This window comes from Cenococcum geophilum, assembly GCF_001692895.1.
Source record: "Cenococcum geophilum 1.58 unplaced genomic scaffold K441scaffold_15, whole genome shotgun sequence".
NCBI classification, from domain to species: Eukaryota; Fungi; Ascomycota; class Dothideomycetes; order Gloniales; family Gloniaceae; genus Cenococcum; species Cenococcum geophilum.
Genome location: NW_027137573.1, coordinates 1296412 through 1316239, shown reverse-complemented (window position 1 = coordinate 1316239; position 19828 = coordinate 1296412). Strand labels below are relative to the sequence as shown.

The 19828-nt window shown below is 49.5% G+C and overlaps 5 protein-coding genes across 5 annotated transcripts; 2 read left to right on the top strand and 3 right to left on the bottom strand.

Moving 5' to 3' along the window:
• The first annotated feature begins 3731 nt into the window (after positions 1-3731).
• K441DRAFT_63631 (uncharacterized protein) lies at positions 3732-5616 on the top strand. Its single transcript, XM_067646470.1, has 5 exons — positions 3732-4021; positions 4113-4152; positions 4204-4271; positions 4342-4715; positions 4798-5616. Exons 1-5 carry the CDS (start codon positions 3827-3829, stop codon positions 5330-5332), a joined length of 1212 nt encoding a protein of 403 aa, XP_067505463.1. The 5' UTR covers positions 3732-3826; the 3' UTR covers positions 5333-5616.
• Positions 5617-7120: 1504 nt separating this feature from the next.
• Positions 7121-9104, bottom strand: K441DRAFT_554862 (alpha/beta-hydrolase; the record flags this gene model as incomplete). The annotated part of the gene is made up of 5 exons (XM_067643249.1): positions 7121-7876; positions 7935-8228; positions 8283-8611; positions 8675-8913; positions 8980-9104. The coding sequence occupies 5 exons, from the start codon at positions 9102-9104 to the stop codon at positions 7121-7123; spliced, it is 1743 nt and encodes a 580-aa protein (XP_067505462.1).
• Positions 9105-10419: 1315 nt separating this feature from the next.
• K441DRAFT_554431 (cation-transporting ATPase pma1) lies at positions 10420-13728 on the bottom strand (the record flags this gene model as incomplete). Its single annotated transcript, XM_067643228.1, has 1 exon — positions 10420-13728. One exon carries the CDS (start codon positions 13726-13728, stop codon positions 10420-10422), a length of 3309 nt encoding a protein of 1102 aa, XP_067505461.1.
• Positions 13729-16083: 2355 nt separating this feature from the next.
• K441DRAFT_554684 (S-adenosyl-L-methionine-dependent methyltransferase) lies at positions 16084-17201 on the bottom strand (the record flags this gene model as incomplete). The annotated part of the gene is made up of 2 exons (XM_067643240.1): positions 16084-16917; positions 16971-17201. The coding sequence occupies 2 exons, from the start codon at positions 17199-17201 to the stop codon at positions 16084-16086; spliced, it is 1065 nt and encodes a 354-aa protein (XP_067505460.1).
• Positions 17202-17378: 177 nt separating this feature from the next.
• On the top strand, positions 17379-19611 carry K441DRAFT_633807 (uncharacterized protein; the record flags this gene model as incomplete). Its single annotated transcript, XM_067646384.1, has 2 exons — positions 17379-17680; positions 17766-19611. 2 exons carry the CDS (start codon positions 17379-17381, stop codon positions 19306-19308), a joined length of 1845 nt encoding a protein of 614 aa, XP_067505459.1. The 3' UTR covers positions 19309-19611.
• Positions 19612-19828: the final 217 nt, after the last annotated feature.

Genomic DNA, 19828 nt, shown 5'->3' with positions numbered 1-19828 from the left:
TCTTTCTAGCTTCGTGGCGGGCGTCCTCTTAGGTAAAGGCTAGGTCACGGGCCCGGACATCCTACTAGTATGTAGGGTTAGCCCTTACGGCTAGTGTCTTATAGTTAGTTTGGATCTCCCTAACAAAGGAGGGCAACTTTGGTCTATCCTCTAGCCAGATAAACCGTCTTTTTTGCATATTTAACTAAATATCAAAATAGGACATCTATTTTCGTCTAAGGATTATATTATAGGACCCTAGGTTTAGGATATAAAAGGGGATACTATATTAGCGTTATCCGTTAAGAGCGATATATAACTTTAAGACGTGGGTAATGGGCTAACCGGCTTAGCCGTTGTAGCCCTTTACCTAAATAGGCTTCTCTAGTTAAATGGCTTCTATATTTAGAAACTTGGCAATATTATTTATATAGGCAGTATTTATAAAGGCGAAGCTATTTGCTTTAGTGTTAATAAGGGCGGTTATATTAACTCTATATCCATTTTAAGATACTATATATAGAACCGTAAAATGCTTTCCACCTATTAACTAACTAAGATTAATCTCTTTGAAATTAATAGGGTACCCTAGGGGGAAGTTTTTCCCTAGGGTTTTTCTTTTCTTAACTTATCGGACGTTTCTCCTTCCTCTATCTCCTTAATATCGCTTATATCCTTTAGCTCCGGATAGGATAAGGTAAAGTAACCTTACTTATTATAGTTAAAGCATATAGCCGAGGCAGGGTTAATTGGAGTATTACGGCGAATATTAGTTAATGGCGTGGTATATAGCTAGTCAGGTAAGGCTCGCTAGTGCGTAGTTATAACCGCCTTTGGTATAAGAGTAGTTATAACTTATCTTTCTGCTCTAGCTCCTATAGGTATAGCTAGCGAGTTCTAATTATTATAGAGTCGCTTCTGCTAATTAGGGCGGGCGTTAATCCGCTTTAGTTCTAAGTCTAATAATAGGCAATAAGCTGCGAGTCTTTTATGGGTTAGTAGGTTATTTAAGGTTACAGCAATCTTTTCTTATAGCTAAATTGTTAGCTTATTATATAGGTCTAATTAGTAGTTCTTAAGGGGAACCTAGCCTTCTCCTGTAAGGTATAGGAATTAAGTCTAGAATTTAGCAAAGGGTTAGTTCGGTTTTATTATTAGGTGATTATAGTTATAACGGGTATCCTATACTTTATTTGGGTTAATATAAATAGCTACTAGGTACTGTATTATCTTATTAATAAATATAAATCAGACAGGGAAGTCGTCCTTAAACTTAGCTTAAAGGTGCCGTTAGGCGTCCCTAGTAGTTTAACTAAAGAGGTAGAGTATTTTAGCTTCTTTGGAAAGAAAATGGTTATAGTTAACGCGGAGCTTTCCTTATACTTAAATCCTTTAATTCTTAAAGGTAGGGTTTATCCCGTTAAATAGTAGTAGGGGATTAGGGAGCTTAACGGACTTTAATTACTTTATTATTATATCTATACTCCCTAGTATATTGCATTTAGTAGAGTAAATAGGTTAACTAGGGCTTTAAGAAGGGAAAGCTAGGCTATTTTATAGGGCCGTAAGGCTTTCTAGGATCTCTTGTAGAGTCTCTTATATATTTCTCGCTTTAAGACAATCGGCTTCTTAGCTAGCTATAAGGGCACGAATCTACTCGCGTATGTCTATGACATTATTATTATCTTTAATTTCTGATCCCAATTAGATCTTAGGTTCCTCTTAGGTAGAAGCAGCTCTCTTAGATAAGCTTGCTTTAGGTGCCATTATTAACTTCCTAAGGTTTATTAGTATTATACGCTTTAGTTTTAATTCCGGGGGTATAGGTCCAGTCCTATCTAGCTTGTAAGGTGGGATATTATTTAGGCCTTCCCAGGTAATATAGAGTTATTTTAGTGTCTGAGTATAGCGCGTCGATGCGTCGTTGTAGACGAAGTTTCTTTGGGGTGGGATATTATTAAGGCCTTCCCAGGCAAGGTAGGGAGAGCTTAGTATAATATCACGGCTTAAATAAATGCCTCTAAACCGAAGCTTGAACGAATGCTATATTACTAAGATACTAAGCTAAAGAGAAGGAAAAAGGGGTCGCTAGGACCGATGTAAACAAATATATAGGGTGAGCCGCCAAGGCGCTAGCTTTAGGCGGGCCAATCGCAGGTCGGCAGAATATGGCAGAATTTGGCAGGTAACGTGCGATAGCGCCGTTACAGACTATGCCTAATCTAGATATTAAATCTAGTGGGCCAATTTACCCCACTACAGTATTAGGAGTAGTTTTGATAGTCCTAGGGTCTTATCTTGTAGGATTATAGATCTATAGTAGCTGTCGCAGTTCTATATATAACGGTTAATATCTATAACTATTCCGGGCTAGTAGTAGCGGTTACTAATAATTTTATAGGTTTTATCTTTTTTAGGGTAGGCTATAGAGACCTAGGTATAAGCTTCGGCAATAAGCTAGGCCTATAAGTTCTGTTTTTTAGCTACTACTAGCCGTTTCTGGTACTTAAGTAGTCTATTTTTAAGGGACTATAGGCTAGTAACGTTCTTTACCTTTTTACGGTACTCCTATAAAGAGGGAGTTATTTAATTAGCCTATAGTAGTTTATTAATAAGGTTAAGTTTAAAGGAGTTAATAGGATATATCTTAGTGCCTAAAAAGTCCGTACTTAGTTCTACCCGTATTTAGAGGTTAAGGTATTCTAGTTATAGTAGCGTCTAAGTCTATAATAAGATCTTTATAGCCGTCTAGTTATCTAGGTCTTATTTACGCCTTATAAGAGCGTGGTGCCGTGAGGGCCGGGAGGCGTGGCGATTGACATGACCTCATAATGAGGGCAGACGAGGCCAGAAGAGTCAGAGTGGGTTAATGCTATGAGAAGGAGTCGCTCTGAAAGCGGAGTAGGGATAACATGAGAAAGTATGAGAAGCAGTTAATAAAGATTGGAAAGTTGAGTGTGAATGGTTTGAGGTCATTTTACACCCTTTCTCGTGGTAGGTGTCCCACCTTGCGTTGCGACCCGCCCATTGGCTATCCTGCTAAAGCTTCGCTGAAGCGATTGTGTGCATGTTTCATAATGCCATTATTACCCCGCGTCTGATATAAGTCTCCCCTCGAATAAGCAGTGGCTGACACTAGAAAAGGCCGTAAGGCATGAAGGATAAATAAAGCACTTTAGAGGGTTTCTGTCACCTTAGCGCCACAGGGCTACCTTGCTTAAAGCTGAAAGTAACCAGGTAAAGTGCATGCTAAGCGCTGCAGGTCTGCAAAAGCGGAAGCCGATTGTGCAAGCGACTGTGCAGTCGGAGATTTCCAGCTCCCGCTTTCTTGTTCGCTGTGTTCGCACTCTTTCTCGGTCCCCCCAGGTTCGTTTTTCGAACGGAGAGAAATGCCGTAAAGACGAGCAGCTAGCCCGCGAGGCGTCGCTGGGGATCATGGATGTGTCGTTTCAGTGGGAGCGGTAAGTGGGCTCGATTTCGCTCCTCTCCCAGCCCTTCCCTTTCACCCCGGGCACACGATGCGCGGTCAGCTCCAAACAGGAAAGCTCGCCCTCCGTCCACCCCAGCTCTTTCTCAATGGCCTGTGGGAAGCTACCCGGGTTTTACCAGACCGTCAGCCTGCCTGCCTGCCAGGATACTTGCATTCCTCGTTTTAAGAGCCAATGGCCTGTTCTCCCAAAACACCAATCCCCATTTCGTTAGATATGATCTCCCCTTCCGCACAAGGCCGTAGAATAATTCTTAGTCTTCTGCCTCTCCCGCCGCTCTCCAATGGGCTCTTCGCCATGCTCATAGCTCCGCCCTAGCTGCGCTTTCTCCACCACCAAGTCCACACACCCTTTGAAACATGTCGTCCGCCTTCACCCCAGAGCAGTGGGCATATCTGGAAGCGCACAAGAACGATTCTCGAGTACACGAAATCCGTTGGTGTTACAGCGTCCCTATACCTGTCTCGATACTCAGCACCGCTTTTCGCCTCTGGGCGAAGAAGGCTGGGAGAAATGGCATCAGGCTTGACGACTACCTAATTATATTCGCAACTGTATGCTTTGCACTTTCGATATTTTTCTTTTTTCTTTCGGCGTATTCTGCCACGCCCCATTCAGCCACCGAATAGAATCTAACAGCAGTAGATTTGTTTAGTTGGCGAATGCGCTAGCGGACTTGGTTATGGTAAGTCTTTAAGTCCTTAATACGCTTCCACAGCTCACAGTGGCTATCAAGGCCCACCGCATGGAATGGGAAGGCACATCAACGCTGTATCTGCTGAAGATCTCAAAATTTTCCGGAAGGTGGGCAACTCGCGCTCATGCGCTCTCCAAAAGTTCAAATGAGCAGGTGTTGACGCGTTGAATTAACCAGGGCGATTATGTCTTCAGCCATTTCTACGATATGGCTCTGGGAAGCGTCAAACTTGCCATATTAGCTTTCTACTACCGTGTTTTCATTGTGCCGATCTTCCAACGTATAGTTCTCGCAACCGCGGCCTTCGTAGTATGCTGGGAAATCGCCATCACCGTTACTTTGGCACTTGTTTGTCGGCCCATTAATACATTTTGGGACGACAGCGTAAAGGGAACTTGCCTAAACCTGGTCACGTTCACTTATTTCACGAACATCTCGAATCTGGCCACCGACATATGGATCTTTCTCCTTCCCATACCAGTAATTTTGCGATTGCAGCTTCCGCTAAGCAGGAAAATTGGTCTATGCGCTATTTTCTCGGTTGGTCTTGCGTGAGTAGATATTTTCGATATCTCTGTGGTCCTGCACGACCATGTGCAATGAGAATAATCAACTGACTTGAATTCGCAACAGCACCTGCGTTGTTAGTGCCATTCGCATTACCGTTGTGCTAGGGCACGGCTCCCCAGACTTTACTTGGGCAACCGTTTCACTCGGCGCGTACTCCGTCTTCGAGCCTCTTGGCGGCATTCTATGCACCAACCTCCCTATAATCTGGCACATGTACCGGAAAATCCGCTCCCCGCTCAAGAACACTTCGTACTCCAAGCAAACGCAATCTACCCGGCCCTCCCGGCCTTCCCGGCAGCATTCCTCCGTCGACGAAAGCCCGAATCGCTGGCTGCCGCTTCCCGCAAGCAGCTCGCAGGTCGAGTTAACGAAGGATGGCAAGGGGCTACAATTAGATCCCACGGTGGTGAGGCCGAAGCCGGCCGAATTCTGGAATAGCGCAGAGAGGAATGGCGAAGATGAAGAGGTGGGCATCGCCGTGCCCATGAACAGCATTGTTGTGGAACGAGAGTTTAGGACTGAAGTCACGCAGAATCCAGAATCAAAGGGGGGGGTCCCAGGCCTGCGGAAGAATGTTTACGAGGTCAGGAAAAGGTGAATTTGTACAGTGCAGCAAATCATGTCATTTGGGGCGTCACGTCTTTGCAACTGGATAGGGATAGCTGTGGGCGGAGTCACTGGCTTTTTTGCATGGCATGTGGCGTTTCGGCATCGATTTAGCGACGGCTCTTGGGAGTAATTTTATATCCTCTTGCGGAGGATCGACTTAATAACGTTTCATGGGGGATTTTATTCAACATCTGGTTCACTCCGGGTTTCTCTGGTGAACTTCCGGAGCCTTCCGATAATGGATGGGCTAACGTCTTAGCCACCCAAACGAGTCAGCCACCCAAGCGAGCCACCTAGAATTACACTAATATTAACCAACTTTATAACGTGTTTCACCACTCAACGCCGTCTTCGTACAAAAGTAATTATGACATCGACACCAAATGCTCGATTACTTTAGAAAGAAGCTAAAATACTTCTTGCAAAGCAGGCCTTTTAAAAGAATCAATTTCCAAGTCAACGAAAAGCCGCAGAAACGTGGGTGCGGCGTTGAGTGGTTGTAAGAGCATATATTAGGTTTCGCAAGTACTACTGTCATTTTGGCCATTTAGGCGACATGGAAGGGACACGTTACAATCGTACTCGCGAATCTGCCGGAGTTAGTGTCGGACTAGTCGAGAGGACCTACGGTCGGTGTCGCCGGGAGGTCGCCGGGAGGCCGAGGGTGCGACTCCTGGGCACTTTGCTCTGGTACAGTCTACAGGGTATCTGACCTTCGGTGTCCCCTCCCCTGTGTGTGCAACACACAGCAATTTCGGTAATCACTGGTCAAGTGCACCATCCAGTAGATACTATGCGCTTGCCAAAAGAGCTGTACACCCGCAAGAAAGGCAAAGCCTTTAATTATTTAAGCTTAATTATAAGAGTTAAACTTAAAATTTCCTAGTGTGTACGAAGCGAAATTGCTGGTGTGTGTTGCGCGCGCACATAGGGGGACACCGAAGGTCGGATACCCTGTAACGCGCGTCTACAGGGGTTAGATGCGAGGAGGCGTCGGCTTGTGTCCAAGCCCGGTAGCGACCCGGCAAGGCCTACGTTACTGGGAGATGCTAATATATGGTATCAGGCCTATATTTTGTGGGTGGGGCGTAAGCAGCAAGGGGCCCCTATGAGTGTACCCACAATTCAATATGTATTGAAAAGCTAACTCTTTGTTGTTTAAGGGGGGTTTACAAAGTTCTGAAATAAAATACAAGCCACTTCCACCCCTGCAGACGCTCGGTGCACCAGCTCCACCCACAAAATATAGGCCTGATACCAATAGTATAGGGCTCTTGGCAGGCGGGCCCTTGTAGGGGCGCTCGAAGACGAGCGCGCAGAGGGGAGGTAATTGTAAGAGTATATATTTTGGTCCCGCCACAGTCGCAATAGATTGACGAGTACTGCTCTCTTTTTTGCCTTAGGCGACGTGGAAGCGGGACACGTTACGGTGGTAAATTTATTAGTATACAAAGTTGGTTAGTTAGCTAAGACGTTACCCTGCCCCTGCAAAATTGCTCCGATAGAGTCCTACGATATATACGAAAGTTACCGATAATTTTAAATATAACTCCCTAGCTTTGTCGCTAGACACCGAAGGAGCTTGCTCTCTCCGCCACCCACATAATACGGCCGCAGCCATTTGTGCCATCGCTCTGAACCAAATCTCATTCTCCAATATGTACATGATGTGAAGAACCCCTACGTACTCTGTGAGCGCCACTACGGCATCTCAATGATAAAGTACATGCCTTGAAGAATACACCTCCAGACCATCCCCAGCACACTCCCGCTCCTCTCACACCGGGATCTTCGCCGCAACGCTCCTCCACCACTGGCACCGCTCCCCGCGCCCGCCCTCCCATTTGTACGCATCCGCCAACTTGAACACGTTGGTGATGCCGGGCTCCAGAATGACATTATACCGCAGATTCGCCGTCACGTTCACCTCGCGCAGCGTGCCGCCCGTCTCATTCAGGCTCATCATAACCGGCCGCTCGGGCGTGTACTGCGGCCAGGCGATATCACCGTACGGGCCGCGCGGCACGGTAGCGTTGGGCAGACCGGCCGTCGCGTCGGCGACCGAGATGACGGGACTGTCCGCGGTGATGAAGCTGGTCCAGATCTTCTGGAAGGCGTGGGTGAAGGCCTTGCCGGGGACCGCCGCGCCGCGCGACCAGTACGCCGTCAGGTCCGCGCCGTGGTAGGCCGGCACGACCGAGTACTGGTATTTCCAGGCCTGCGGGAAGGCGTCGGCGAGCCAGTAGCTCGGGCAGTCGAAGGTCGATTCGCCGAAGACGTTGAAGACGCGCTGCTGCTGGCCGGTTGCCAGCCCGGATTGGTTGATGGCGGTGGGGCCGCTGTCGCCGAGGGTGTCGAAGAGCGGCGCCGAGGGGTTGACGGGGGAGTGGTCGCTGGCGTAGGAGTATTGGGCCTGGAGGCTGGAGATGTCGGCGCTGCCGAAGGCTGGGAAGGCCGTTTTGACGTAGTCGAGGAAACCGGCTTCGGTTGTGACGGTGGGAGGGCTGAGCGGGACGCCTTCGTTCGCGTTGTTCTGGTTACTCGGTCAGCTTATTGAGCAAGAGGAAGGAGACGTGGAGGTGGTGATTTACGCCTACGAGGATGCGCGTGCCGCTGAGCCTTTTCTGTAGCAGCTGGACTGTGGGTCTTTCTTGGATAAATGCGCCGTCTACCACAGGCAAGAAGCCAAAGGTACCGAATGCTCCAGACGTTGAGACCGTTCCACTGGCATTTTGCAACGCAGCGGTATCCACATTCACTAGGCACTTGAAGGTTGACTCCGCATTACCACAGCCCGCGGCGGCGGCGAAATCTTGGTAGTGCTGCGTCGGAATAGGGTCATTGTATTTATATACTCCTGGCACCCATGGACTAACTGCAATGATCTTTGAGGGTTAAGTCAGCACCGCAAATTCACGTCGCTGATTGGTAGATATTACGTTGTTGAACAGGCTTGGGCTTTGTGTACCGCCGTAGGCCATAGCCTGATACATGACCGCTCCAGCGCCAGCGGACTCTCCTGCAATCGTAACCTTACCGGGATCGCCTCCAAACTTGTGAATATATTTATGAACCCATTGAAGAGCGAAATTCATGTCCAAGATACCAGCATTAAGGGCGCCATAATCCTTAACGTCACTGGAAGCTAGAAATCCGAATGCGCCAAGTCGGTACTGAATCACAACGGAGATGAAATTGTTGCCACCGGTGTTCATCAACGAGCCCGGGTCCACTGTCGCGGCCGAGAAGAGCGCATAACCGCCTCCGTCTAGGGTAACTTGTTAGCTTCATTGCAATCGATACTCGAGGGCTGTGTTTTGGAGCAGCCTACGTATCCAAAAGAACACCGGGAGATTCTTAGCATTTGGTGGAGCGTAGACATTGAGGAATAAGCAGTCCTCGTCTCCAGGACCCGAATTGAAGCCGTAAACTTCTGGAGTGCCCGCAGCTCCGGATTGGGGGCAAATTGGCGGGTTGTTCAGCGCTGCGATGATACTGCTTCTGTTCTTGACTGGGTCGCGAGGAGCTTGCCAACGAAGCTTCCCTGTGGGTGCCGCCGCATATCGAATCCTGCGAAAAGCTCGCTGTTAACTATTGACGTTATATTAAGCAAAGGCGCACGGGTTTTTTATTTACCCTTTAAAGACGTTGAGGCTGTAATTGGTATCGTAGTAGCCTTGGTAAGTAGCATAGCTGAGGTCAACAATGGGAGAAGCAGCAGCACTTGGGCTGGGAATGGGCTCAGCGACAACAATTGTCATGNCATTGAGGGACAAGAGCAGCAGAGCAATGCTCCAGAAGAGAGCTAGTAGAGACTTGCAGGCGAAGTTCATTGTCAGACCCAGGGTAGCTCTCCCAACAGCGGCCATCTAAAGGAAGATCTCGAGTGAGAAAGCGTTACCTGGCAGCTGGAGAAAGTAGCACAAAATGGACCTTGCTTGGAGCTTGTTCCGGACTTCCGGGTCCCCTGGTCCAATATGTGAAAGTTGATTTACCCAAGGCCAAGTTAGACCGGGGGAGCATCCCCCGACCAATTTCTCATGCAGGTTCCTCGGAAGCACTTCGTATGGAGTGGGCGAGGCCGGGCGTCGATATGCATCGAGAAGGTGGCGGGCAGGATGGCGCCTGTGGCTAGCACCAACCCAGTGTTCCGTGCTGAAAACGAAACTCCCCACACGCTCAAGCATTCGTTTACGCTAAAATTGCAGGGCTGCAGCTGATTACCCTAGTCTGTTGCCGTCGGCTTCGCAAGAACATAATAATCGTATGAGAAATCCATTTTTCCTACCAAGGCATGCAAACTCATACTCAACGATAGACGACATCTACGTCTATGACCGTCGATAAGAAAAGAATATGAAGCTTGAGTGTTGTGGTTACAGTAAGTCCGCCTTGATGTCCACGTCGGAGGAGAGAAAATGGTGGGTAACGCAGCAATTTCCTTCAGACACTTTACCATAGCTTCAATAAAACCACAGCAGGACCTTGAGGAATCTCTCAATCGTTTTAAAAGCAATTTGCTGTGTTGGGGGTTCTCTTTATATAAAATTCCAAAAATTCCACACCTCTTGTCTCAAATCATGTTGCGCTTGCATCTTCGTCAACAACCCAGCCCTTCTTAAAACGCGTATGGGTTTCAGGCATAGATACGGACAAGATGGACACCAGCCCCACCAACAGTTGGCCTTTGCGCCTCTTCCGCCATTAGTGTTTGGCGTTAGTTTGTGGCTTTGTGAGTTATTTCTTTTTACCCCGCCATCATCGTCGGAGGATGAGGAGGATTCCGCAGACAAGACGTCCACATAACTTTTACTTTAAACCTCAAAAGCAATAGAAATAGATTAGAAGCTTCAATCATGATATTACAACATACTTACCAGATCCAAAGCATAATCCTAGGCCTGAGGCTCGTGGGTAAAAATTTTATTTGTTCTAAGTAAGCTCATATCAAAGTCATTTAATAATATGACTTTCTATTTCCAATTTTCGTAACCGTCCGTCATCAGGCTTTTGATTTCACAACCATCTGGAGCTCTCACAACACAACCATCTATTGACCAGCTCCCTCCCGATATGTTACCACGCGATCCGAGCAATTGGTCCTTTAGGCCAGGTTCTCACGACCAACTTCCTCATCTCGTCCATGATTAGTATACCGAGGGCAAGGGGTAAAGGCAGTAACCAGAACTCAATAGGTACAGACGCTGTGCCAAAGAGACTCTGGATCCCTGGAACCTCGGTGACAAAGATGGCAATGACGAAAGACATCAGCGCGCCACCGAAGAGCCACAAGTTCCTTCGGCCCTTGCGGAAAGGATCAGCTTGAAGGATAGAGAGACGCTTATTCCGGATCGATAGAATGTTACCCCACTGAAGAATCACAAGGGTGACGAAGTAAACACATTGGCCGGCGGTTTGGAAATGAATGAGCTCAGCCTCAGTATATCCATAAAAGCCGTCCGAGTATTTCTCGAACGCAAAGACGAGGGCATGGAACGGAATTTTGGCGTGGCGATACAGGTAGAGGAAGAACATGCAGTGAGCGCAAACGGTTTCCATAACACCGATGAAGAGGTACGACTGCAGGTAAATCTTAAGATTGATCAGATGGTCTTTCTTGTGATTGCGCGGTGGGAGATCAAGGAGATCAAATTCTTCCTTTTCCATGATCAAACTGAGACTGAGGAATAAGTCGGTAAAGACACAAATTATGATCATCAAGAAGGAGCTCAGGGGGAGAGGAACCCCAATGAAGACGTTCATCAAGACCGGCCAAATTTCAGACCAACTGCCGGCAGGCAAGAGATAGCCGATAACTTTCTGAAGGTTCTGAAAAACGAGACGGCCGAGGCGAATAGCTTCAATGATTGAATCGAACTTATCCATCAGCACAAGATCGGCAGCTTCGAGGGCAACATCGCTTCCCGATACAACTGCAATGCCAACGTCTGCAGCGCGAAGGGCTGGCGCGTCGTTTACCCCATCTCCAGTGACGGCGACAACATTGTCACGGTCCTTGAACTCGTTTACAATGCGCAGCTTTTGTTCTGGAGTGGTTCTACCAAAGACAATTTCCTCGTAAGAACAGATCAGATCCCAGTCATCGTCCTCGAGTAGGTTGAGTTGATAGCCTTCAAGAAGCAAGCTTTTACCCGTCGGCAGGACAATCGGCTCGCCTTCGACGAATGAGTATCTTCTTTGCCTAAGGGTGTCGTAGGTATCTGGATCTCCGGATCCAGTGAAGATTCCAACCTTGCGGGCTATGGCGGCTCCTGTCAAACCAAAGTCGCCAGTAACCATAAAGAATCGGATTCCAGCACGACGACAGGAGGCAACCGTATCTGCTGTTTCGGCCCGGGGTGGATCAAGGATTCCTAGGACTCCAATTATGATGAGATCGTGCATACAATGCCGGACGATCTCATCACCAAACTCGTTCGAATGCAGGGCAGCGGTTGGTGAGTATTGGCGTTCACAAAGCAGTAACACTCGTTCCGCATTACGCGACAGTTTTTCTTGGAGGGCCGCAAAACGAGATTTGGCATCGTCGTCCAAGGGTCGAGTCTCATTGGTCTGGTACGACCAATAAGAGGAACACTTTGGAAGCAGGACGTCGGGGGCGCCTTTGACTAGGGCTAGGTACGCCTGTTTTTCATGTTTCCCGGAAATAGGTAGCTGTGGAGTATTGTGTAAGGTAAGCATCCATTTGTTTTTCGAGTTGAATGGGATCTGGAATGCTTTCGGATGAGTATTGTGAATCGAGCGACCGGCCTTCGCAGCTTCGGCAAAGCGAAGGACTGCTCCATCCGTAGCATTGCCTTGCACTTGCCGCTCCATTACAGGAAGGTCCTTTGTCAAAGGGTCGAAAGTTGCATCGTTGCACAGTAGAGAAGCCCGGTGAAGCCGAGAGAGGGCCTGCCGCTCTTGAGCTTTCTCCGACTGGGAAAACTCGTTGGATGCCTCGTCGGTGGTAAGGAACTCGTCAACAAAACCCACTGACATGACGGACATCTTGTTCTCGGTCAGCGTTCCGGTCTTGTCAGAACATATAACATTGACACATCCGAGAGTCTCCACGGTTGAAAGACCCTTGGGAAGTACATTGGCCTTCTTCATCCGGCGGGCAATCATCATCAACGTAAGAGCGACACCGACAGGCATACCTTCCGGAATGAAGGCAACAACGCATCCCATGACGTCGTTGAGCATAGCGACATCGTTCATGAAACTGTAGTGATCGACACGTAGCCAGCCAACCCAGGTGAGTAGTATGAGTAATGCAAGGCAAATGGTGAGGCAAACGATAATCTTCACGAAACGAGATATTTCGCGTTGGATAAGTGTCGGCTCATCTTCAACCCCCGCCGTGGCTTTGGCGATTCTTCCCATGACAGTATTACCAGCAGTAAGAACAACAATTCCAGTCGCACTTCCATTGGTAACCATTGTGCCAGTGAGAGCAATGTTGCGCGTTTCAAGGAAGTTTGAGTCTGTCATATCCGTTGCTCCCTCAACTTCATCAGATTCGCCGGTGAGCATCGAGCGATCGAATCGAATGTCACCAGAGGTATTAAGGAGCCGAAGGTCAGCAGGTACCTTGTTGCCAATACCAATGCGAACGATATCACCGACGACCAGGTCGCTGGAAGGAACTTTGACGAGCCCACTGTCTCGCATGACAAGAGCTTCAGACGGTAGCAGATCGAGAATGGAATTCATGGTTCGCTTGGTGGACCAGTCCTGGAAAGCGGAGAAGCAGGCTTGAAGGAATATGACGATGAGGACCAATATCGCCAGGCCTAGGTTGTATGGAGCAGGCGGCTTGCCAAGAGGTCTCCAACATAAGAAAAATATGATAACTCCAACCCAAAGGACGGAGCAGAATCCGCCGAAGACATAGCCGAATAACTTCTTCATATAGTTCTCGCGGCGCTGAGGAAGAATATTCTTGCCATTTCGTTGCAGTCGAGTGGATGCGGCACTGCTGCTGAGACCTTGTTCGGGGAGTACGTTGAACTGTTGGCAAACTTGAGTTCCGGTTAGTGTATGGAAGTCGATATTGTCAAAGTGGTTTTTGTCGTCATCTTTTTTTGTTGTGGCTTTCCTATCCTTAGACAGTGTGCGTCCGATAGCCTGCGATTCAGAGACCTGGAATGAGATGGTGCGAAACTCTATGGGGATTCCGGATGTTGAGTTAGCACGACTCCGTACACTTGATATGGAATCGCGGCTGGCGGAGCGTTGGCGACTGCCACGGCGATGGCTGCGGCGATCCGGACGTATGGCATCTTCGTCCTGGAAAACAATGCGTGGCTGCTGAGTTAGTGGCGGATGGCTCTCACCAGCCTCCAATTTGGGTGAGACGGAATGGGTAATGGAAGACATTATTTGCCTCCTCTCGCCGTACAGGATCAAAAAAGGAACGAAACAAAGCAGTCAGAAAGCTTCACAAACTTACTCTTGCAGAGAATATATAGTTATACCATCCTGACTCAGCGTCTGGATGCGAAAATGCTGATGGGGGAAATTCGCTCAAGCAGCGCAGCGCTACTGGATGCGTTGGTTGTGAAAGAACCAACATAAGTTTTCGCAATGAGCTAGACTGGCGTCAATACTACCATTACATGGAAATTGTGAGCATTATCAAATGGTAATCGATGGTGGTAGACCCATGACGCAACGTTTCAACAAAGGCGCCTTGTCACATGTTCTCCGTAAATCGCGCACCTGTTCCTAGCAATCCGAAATCCTGAATTTACAACAACGTTAAGCCAATGTAGAGTATACCGATGAAAGGGTTAGACGAAGCCGGATGTCGTATCGCCCGCCCAGAGCGAAGACACGTTGGAAGCGGACTGGGTACCAAGAAGCCGGTACAACACGCGAACTGCATGGATGAAGCATTAAAGTCACCAATCCATCAATCCGTTAGTCTGGGGGTTGTGGTGGGACAGCCTAGGCCGGAGAGATGCATGCAACGGCATTCGTGTTACCCTATTATCATGACGTTTTTTTTCAGTTTTTTTTTCAGAAGAAGAAACAGTTGTACCCACATTGCCGGTGTCATTGCAAATGCTGACGGGACCGCCGGTGGCACAGAGATAGGTAACTCTTCTAGCCAGTCGGGGATTGTCTGACTACTGCGCTCGGATGGCGAAGTGCGGTGAGCAGACACTCCCTCGCTCGTCGGTTCCTATCTTTGCCCCGTGCTCGCTGCATCGTCTACCGTTGGTTGCTAGAGCCCCGTTGAATTACTAGATACACTCGATGTCGTTGTCGCAGATGTAGGTGCCACCAGAAGCAAGCAGTGGTGTTCTAAATCGAGCCATCTTAAAATTCACGCGATGCGTGTGGAAGTTGTTGCGGAGGCTGATGGGAGACGAGAGATGGGGATGGGCGACCGTTTGGATAAATTGCGCTCGCCACGCCACGGACAAGTCCGGTGCTAATTCTGTCACGCGTATTCCGTAAAACGTGCCGTATCGATTCACGAGAATTGCTCACGTGCTCCAATTACCCCAATTGCCCTGGTGGTTCCCAACGCTTCCATTCCAATGTTGTTTCGGACTTTATCACACTTTTCTCGGCAAAACCCTCTGAAAAGCTTCTTTCTCGCTAAAATGTGCCAATCTGAACGCACGGCCTTTCTTACACGAAACATATTGGATTTCGCTATTTCAGGGCAACTAAACGAAAGACACTAAGTGGCCTTGGTGCTTTTGTGCATGACTAGTGTCATTCACCAGCCTCATGAACATAGCTTAAAGAAACATGCTCCTGAATGCCCACTTCTACTCGGATAGCCACAGTCCTTCCAACCATTCAACACATGCTAGAAATGCTTCCAGTATATGATGACGAGAGCCATGAGAACTTCATCTATCTGATATTCGCGAGAGTAAGGAATTTTTCTACATGGGGAAAGTATACCAGAACAGAAACGTCGGGGAAAGTATCAGGAATTTGTGAGATAGGGCTCTGCGGTTCTTTCACTGTGAAGACATCTCTGGAGGTTCATAGCTGCTAATTAGTACAGCCGTTATTTTTAGCATCTGTATACGGTATCTGCCGGCGACTTGTAGGATATTCATAGAATCTGTCTCAATAATCTACTCGCATCACTCAGAGGAGGCACCGACTGAGGGATAAGGCCAACGGCTCCAAGCGGGGGGCCTGCGCTTAAAACTCGAACGGTGATTGGAGGCTGGAACGGCTGTCGGTGTTGCAATGAAAACAAACTCAATAGAAGAATACAACAAGATGTAGTTGATTATAGCACACTCGCTATTTCTACCTGAGGCCCTAGCCTTGTAACTTCACATGCAAGTAGCCGTGCATGTGCAGTGGCACTAGAGATAGAATTGGCGCGGCGTTTTGAGGTTTTATAGCCGCAAGATTCACAAACGAATAAAGTGTATTGTCGACCAAGAACTTCAGGAGATGATCTTCTTGCTGAGTTTTGACATGCATATTGACGGTTTGAGCGTTGCAAACTAGATACTCGAAATCCTTTGATGGTGCATTCCAGGGGATCCCAGCACTGGTGCCCTTCTTCTGGTAAGATCGTAGTATTTCCCGGAAACCTAGATACCAACAGCCATCTACGATGATACCAAGCATCCGGATGCGCGCTGGATGTCCTATTGGTGCCTACTGCAATCTGCTACATCTAGACAAAATTCGGGTTCTTTACCGTTTGCTGCCATTGTAGTCGCATGTAGCATAGCTATGCGGATTTCATCATTTCTTTTCTCCTCCTTCCTTTCCATGGCCTTCTAGAATGTCCTTAATGCTGACCATACCACTTCCTCTGGGTAATGGTTTGGCTTGATTTGGCCCTTCCTTCCACCCAATCATGTAAATTATTCGGAAGGTCGCAGGTATGCTCCCATCCTCGTTTCCATGTAGTTCGCGGTAGATTGCTTCGGCAGCTAGCAGCACATCTCGCTGTATTGCACCCATCTCTCTTCCGAGTACGGCGTTCGACTCTCCCATAGCCTGCAAGTCTCGCATGAGGGCGAAGCTATCTGGAAAATCGACTATAATATCGTCAACATCCACGGTAAGGAGATGAAATCCTGCACGCTGGAGAAGACCCCCAACGTCACGCACATCGGCAAGAGGAGAGGTATGCGTTGAGACACCACCGCGACGTTCGAGCTCTGCTAGCTGCAATGATGTACGCAGCTCAAACAGACTATCCCCGCCCAGCATTACGCCTAAAAATGGGCTATCAGGCTTCAAAATGTTGTTCACTTGTGATAGCACAGAGGGCAGGTCGTTGATCCAGTGCAGGCTCAGACTACTGAGGACCGCATCGAAAGTGTTGGCTTCATACGGAAGAGTTTCCGTAGTCGGAATGACTTCTCGCGTAATACCAATCTCATCATTGAACGGCAGGTCTGCATCCCGATGAAGGAGAGTATGAGACGATTCAGCGGCAGTGAGGTTTGAAAGACGCTCGGAACGAGGAGTGGAGTCTGGTGCATCAGGGGAAGGAAGAGTGAGCATTCGCGCTACATTGCAAGCATTAGCTCCTAAGTCGAGGACGTGTGGAAAGTGACGGTTGATATCCTAGCGCAGAGTGAGCTGCTGAGGTAGAAGAGCAATGGCTTGAGGGATGTTACAAGTAGCCTTTCACATAGCCTAGAAGCAACCTCATCTCTGAGGTAGTCGGCATTCCTACTCGCCTGAACATCTGCAGCTGCGCGCTCTTTTTGTAGCCATTTCGTTTGTCGATTGAATATCTCGAGAGTCGGTCCTCCCGGAGCTTGGATTGCGTACCGCCGCGTGGCTCGAAGAGGAACAATACGTCGAGAAAGAGAGGGAATGAAAGGGCGAATTGAGAATGAACTCATCGTACGGGAAGAAAATATCTATATTCACAAGATACGGCAAGATCAATTGACAAGCGTTGTGCACAGGCTAGCAATAAACATGACCGGGGTTTTCGAATGAAATTGTTTCGGTGACGTCTCTGCGGAGAGGCCTGTCGCTCCCCGAAACATCACGAAAACATCCTCGACTGCGCAACAATGGCACAACCATTCCCTTACACATACTACTCCTGCGACTGCTACGACTCCACAGTAGGAGGGTCTCCCTCGAAGCGCGTGTCTCAGCCTTCTCTAACCGAAGAAGAAGAGGACGAAAGAACCTTCGACCCGCGGAACCCCCGTGCGAGCTACTCCCTCTACCCTCTCGATCACCTCCTCTACTGCGAAGACTGCCGGCAAATACGGTGCCCACGATGCGTCATCGAGGAGACCCTAAACTGGTTTTGCCCGAGCTGCCTCTTCGAAGTCCCAAGCAGCATGATCAAGAGCGAGGGTAACAGGTAAAGAGTCCTCCGGTGGGTGCACAACACAACGGGTGGCAATGGAGGAATATTTAAATGCTTGCAATGCTGATACTGTATTCAGGTGCACACGAAATTGTTACAACTGCCCACTGTGCACGTCGCCTATGACTGTCGGCTCTCTGGAACCATCCAAGGCTCCAACAGCGGAAGATATGGGCGGTTTGGCTGGACCGTTCTTCCTCTCATGTCCATACTGCCACTGGACAACACTAGACATAGGCATCGAATTCGAGAAACACACAGGCATCACACAGCAGCTAGCTAGGATAAAGAATGGTGGGCAAGTTGTCCCAACCCTGAAAGAGAGGGAAAGAGAACGAGACAAAAAGCGGGACGCAGAAGCTAGAGATGAGTCTACGGCCAAAGGAGACGGATCTCCATCCGATGAGACGGGCCCCTCAGATATACCATTGCATGATGAGCTTTTCTCAAACCTCTCCGCCTTCTACAAGTCCCAGCTCACCCTCGCCATGCCATCCAACCCATTCTCTCCACACCACGACATCAACTTTGCCTCCCCTTCTTCGTTCTCTCGCATCATGAATCTCTACTCCTCCGCGTCCTCGAAGAAGCAAAAACGCGACAAACCAACCCAAATGCGCGAAGCGTGCTCCATACTCGAAGGTCTAGTTCCACATCAGCCCTCCACCGACACCATGGCCATTGAAACGCTCAAAACCAAGGGCTGGGACCACACGCTCTCCCCCTCCCAAAAATCGCACCAGTTCTCCCCAACCGCCAAATTCCAAGACGAGGTGCGCCCCGTCCCCACTCTCCTCCGCACAAAACGCGGCAAGCGATGCCGCACCTGCCGGCACATTCTCTCGAAGCCCGAATCCAAAATCACCTCGACGCGCTACAAGATCAAGCTGCTCGCCCTCAACCACATCCCGCGGCTCTCCCTCCGCGCGCTCTCGACGCCGCTCCCGCTCCCGACCGCCCCGCCCTCGGCCGGCGCCCAGGGCTTCGACTACGCCAAGCTCGCCCCCGGCATCCCGACGCACTTCCTCCTCACGCTCTCCAACCCGCTCTTCGACCCCGTGCGCGTCACCCTCGCCACCCCCTCCACCACCCCCGGCAAAATCGCCACCAAAGTCACAATCATGTGCCCGCAGTTCGACGTCGGCGCCAACACCGACGTCTGGGACGAGGCCCTGAGCGCCGCTGGGCCAGCAAAGCGCGGTGGCAGCGGCACCAGCGGTGGCGGCGCTACCGACTTCGGCGCCAGCATCAGCGGCGCCGGCCCCGTCGAGGCGGGCAAGATCTGGGACCGCGGCCGCAACTGGACCGCCGTCATCCTCGAAGTCGTGCCGGGGCACCCGCGGCCGCTGGCGCCGCTGGACTTCCGGCTCCCCGGGACCGGGGGGCAGAGCGCCGTGAAGGAGGAGCACGAGCTCGAGCTCGAGCTCGACGACGATGACGATGTGTTGGAGATCCCGGTGTTTGTGCGTATCGAGTTCGAGAGCGAGGTCGCGGCTGAGGACCGCGCGGCGGGGGGTGAGCAGGCCCGGGCTGGGGCGGCGGCAGCGGCGGTGGGGAAGGAGAGGAGGGAGGAGGCGTTTTGGTGCGTGCTTGGTGTTGGGCGGATTGCGGGGCGTGTGTGATGCGGTGCGGTGCGGTGCGGTGCGTGGGCTTTGTGGCACCGCTAGCGCTAGTAGTGGGGAGCTGGTGCGTTGGCAACGTTTGGGAACGCGAGGGGTTTAGGGTCAGAATGGGGATTTTGCGGAGGCGGGGTTGACGAGGATTACTCCATAGCACTCACTCGTCTTCACGATGGCTCTGCGGTGTGTGGGAGTGAGAGCCGAGGAGGGAGGAGGCTGCTAGATACCATTGTTCATTCCTGCAAAACATCAAGATTCTAGTGCAAAATCTTGCTAAAAAAAATTCAAATTCCAAGTAAACTAGTGAGCTATCTACAAATGGTGTTCTCGATCCCAAAAAGTAGGCTATCCCCCAGCTCCATAGTCCTATATCCTTGATCATTACCAGCGCCCCAAGACCAGACGGGGTGAAGGGAAAGGGGGTATCAGAAGCAAGGAAATTACCGTGCAAAAATACAGGTATGAATTACAGTAGGATTTTACAACTGCCGTCTCATGGCCTTTGAGGATGTTGAAAGGCAAA

Excerpts from the sequence above, each read along its gene's own strand:
- K441DRAFT_63631 (XM_067646470.1), top strand. The coding sequence starts at position 3,827 with ATGTCGTCCGCCTTCACCCCAGAGCAGTGGGCATATCTGGAAGCGCAC. Across the intron at positions 4,153-4,203 it reads CGCTAGCGGACTTGGTTATG|GCCCACCGCATGGAATGGGA; the intron begins GTAAGTCTTTAA and ends GTGGCTATCAAG. Across the intron at positions 4,716-4,797 it reads ATTTTCTCGGTTGGTCTTGC|CACCTGCGTTGTTAGTGCCA; the intron begins GTGAGTAGATAT and ends AATTCGCAACAG.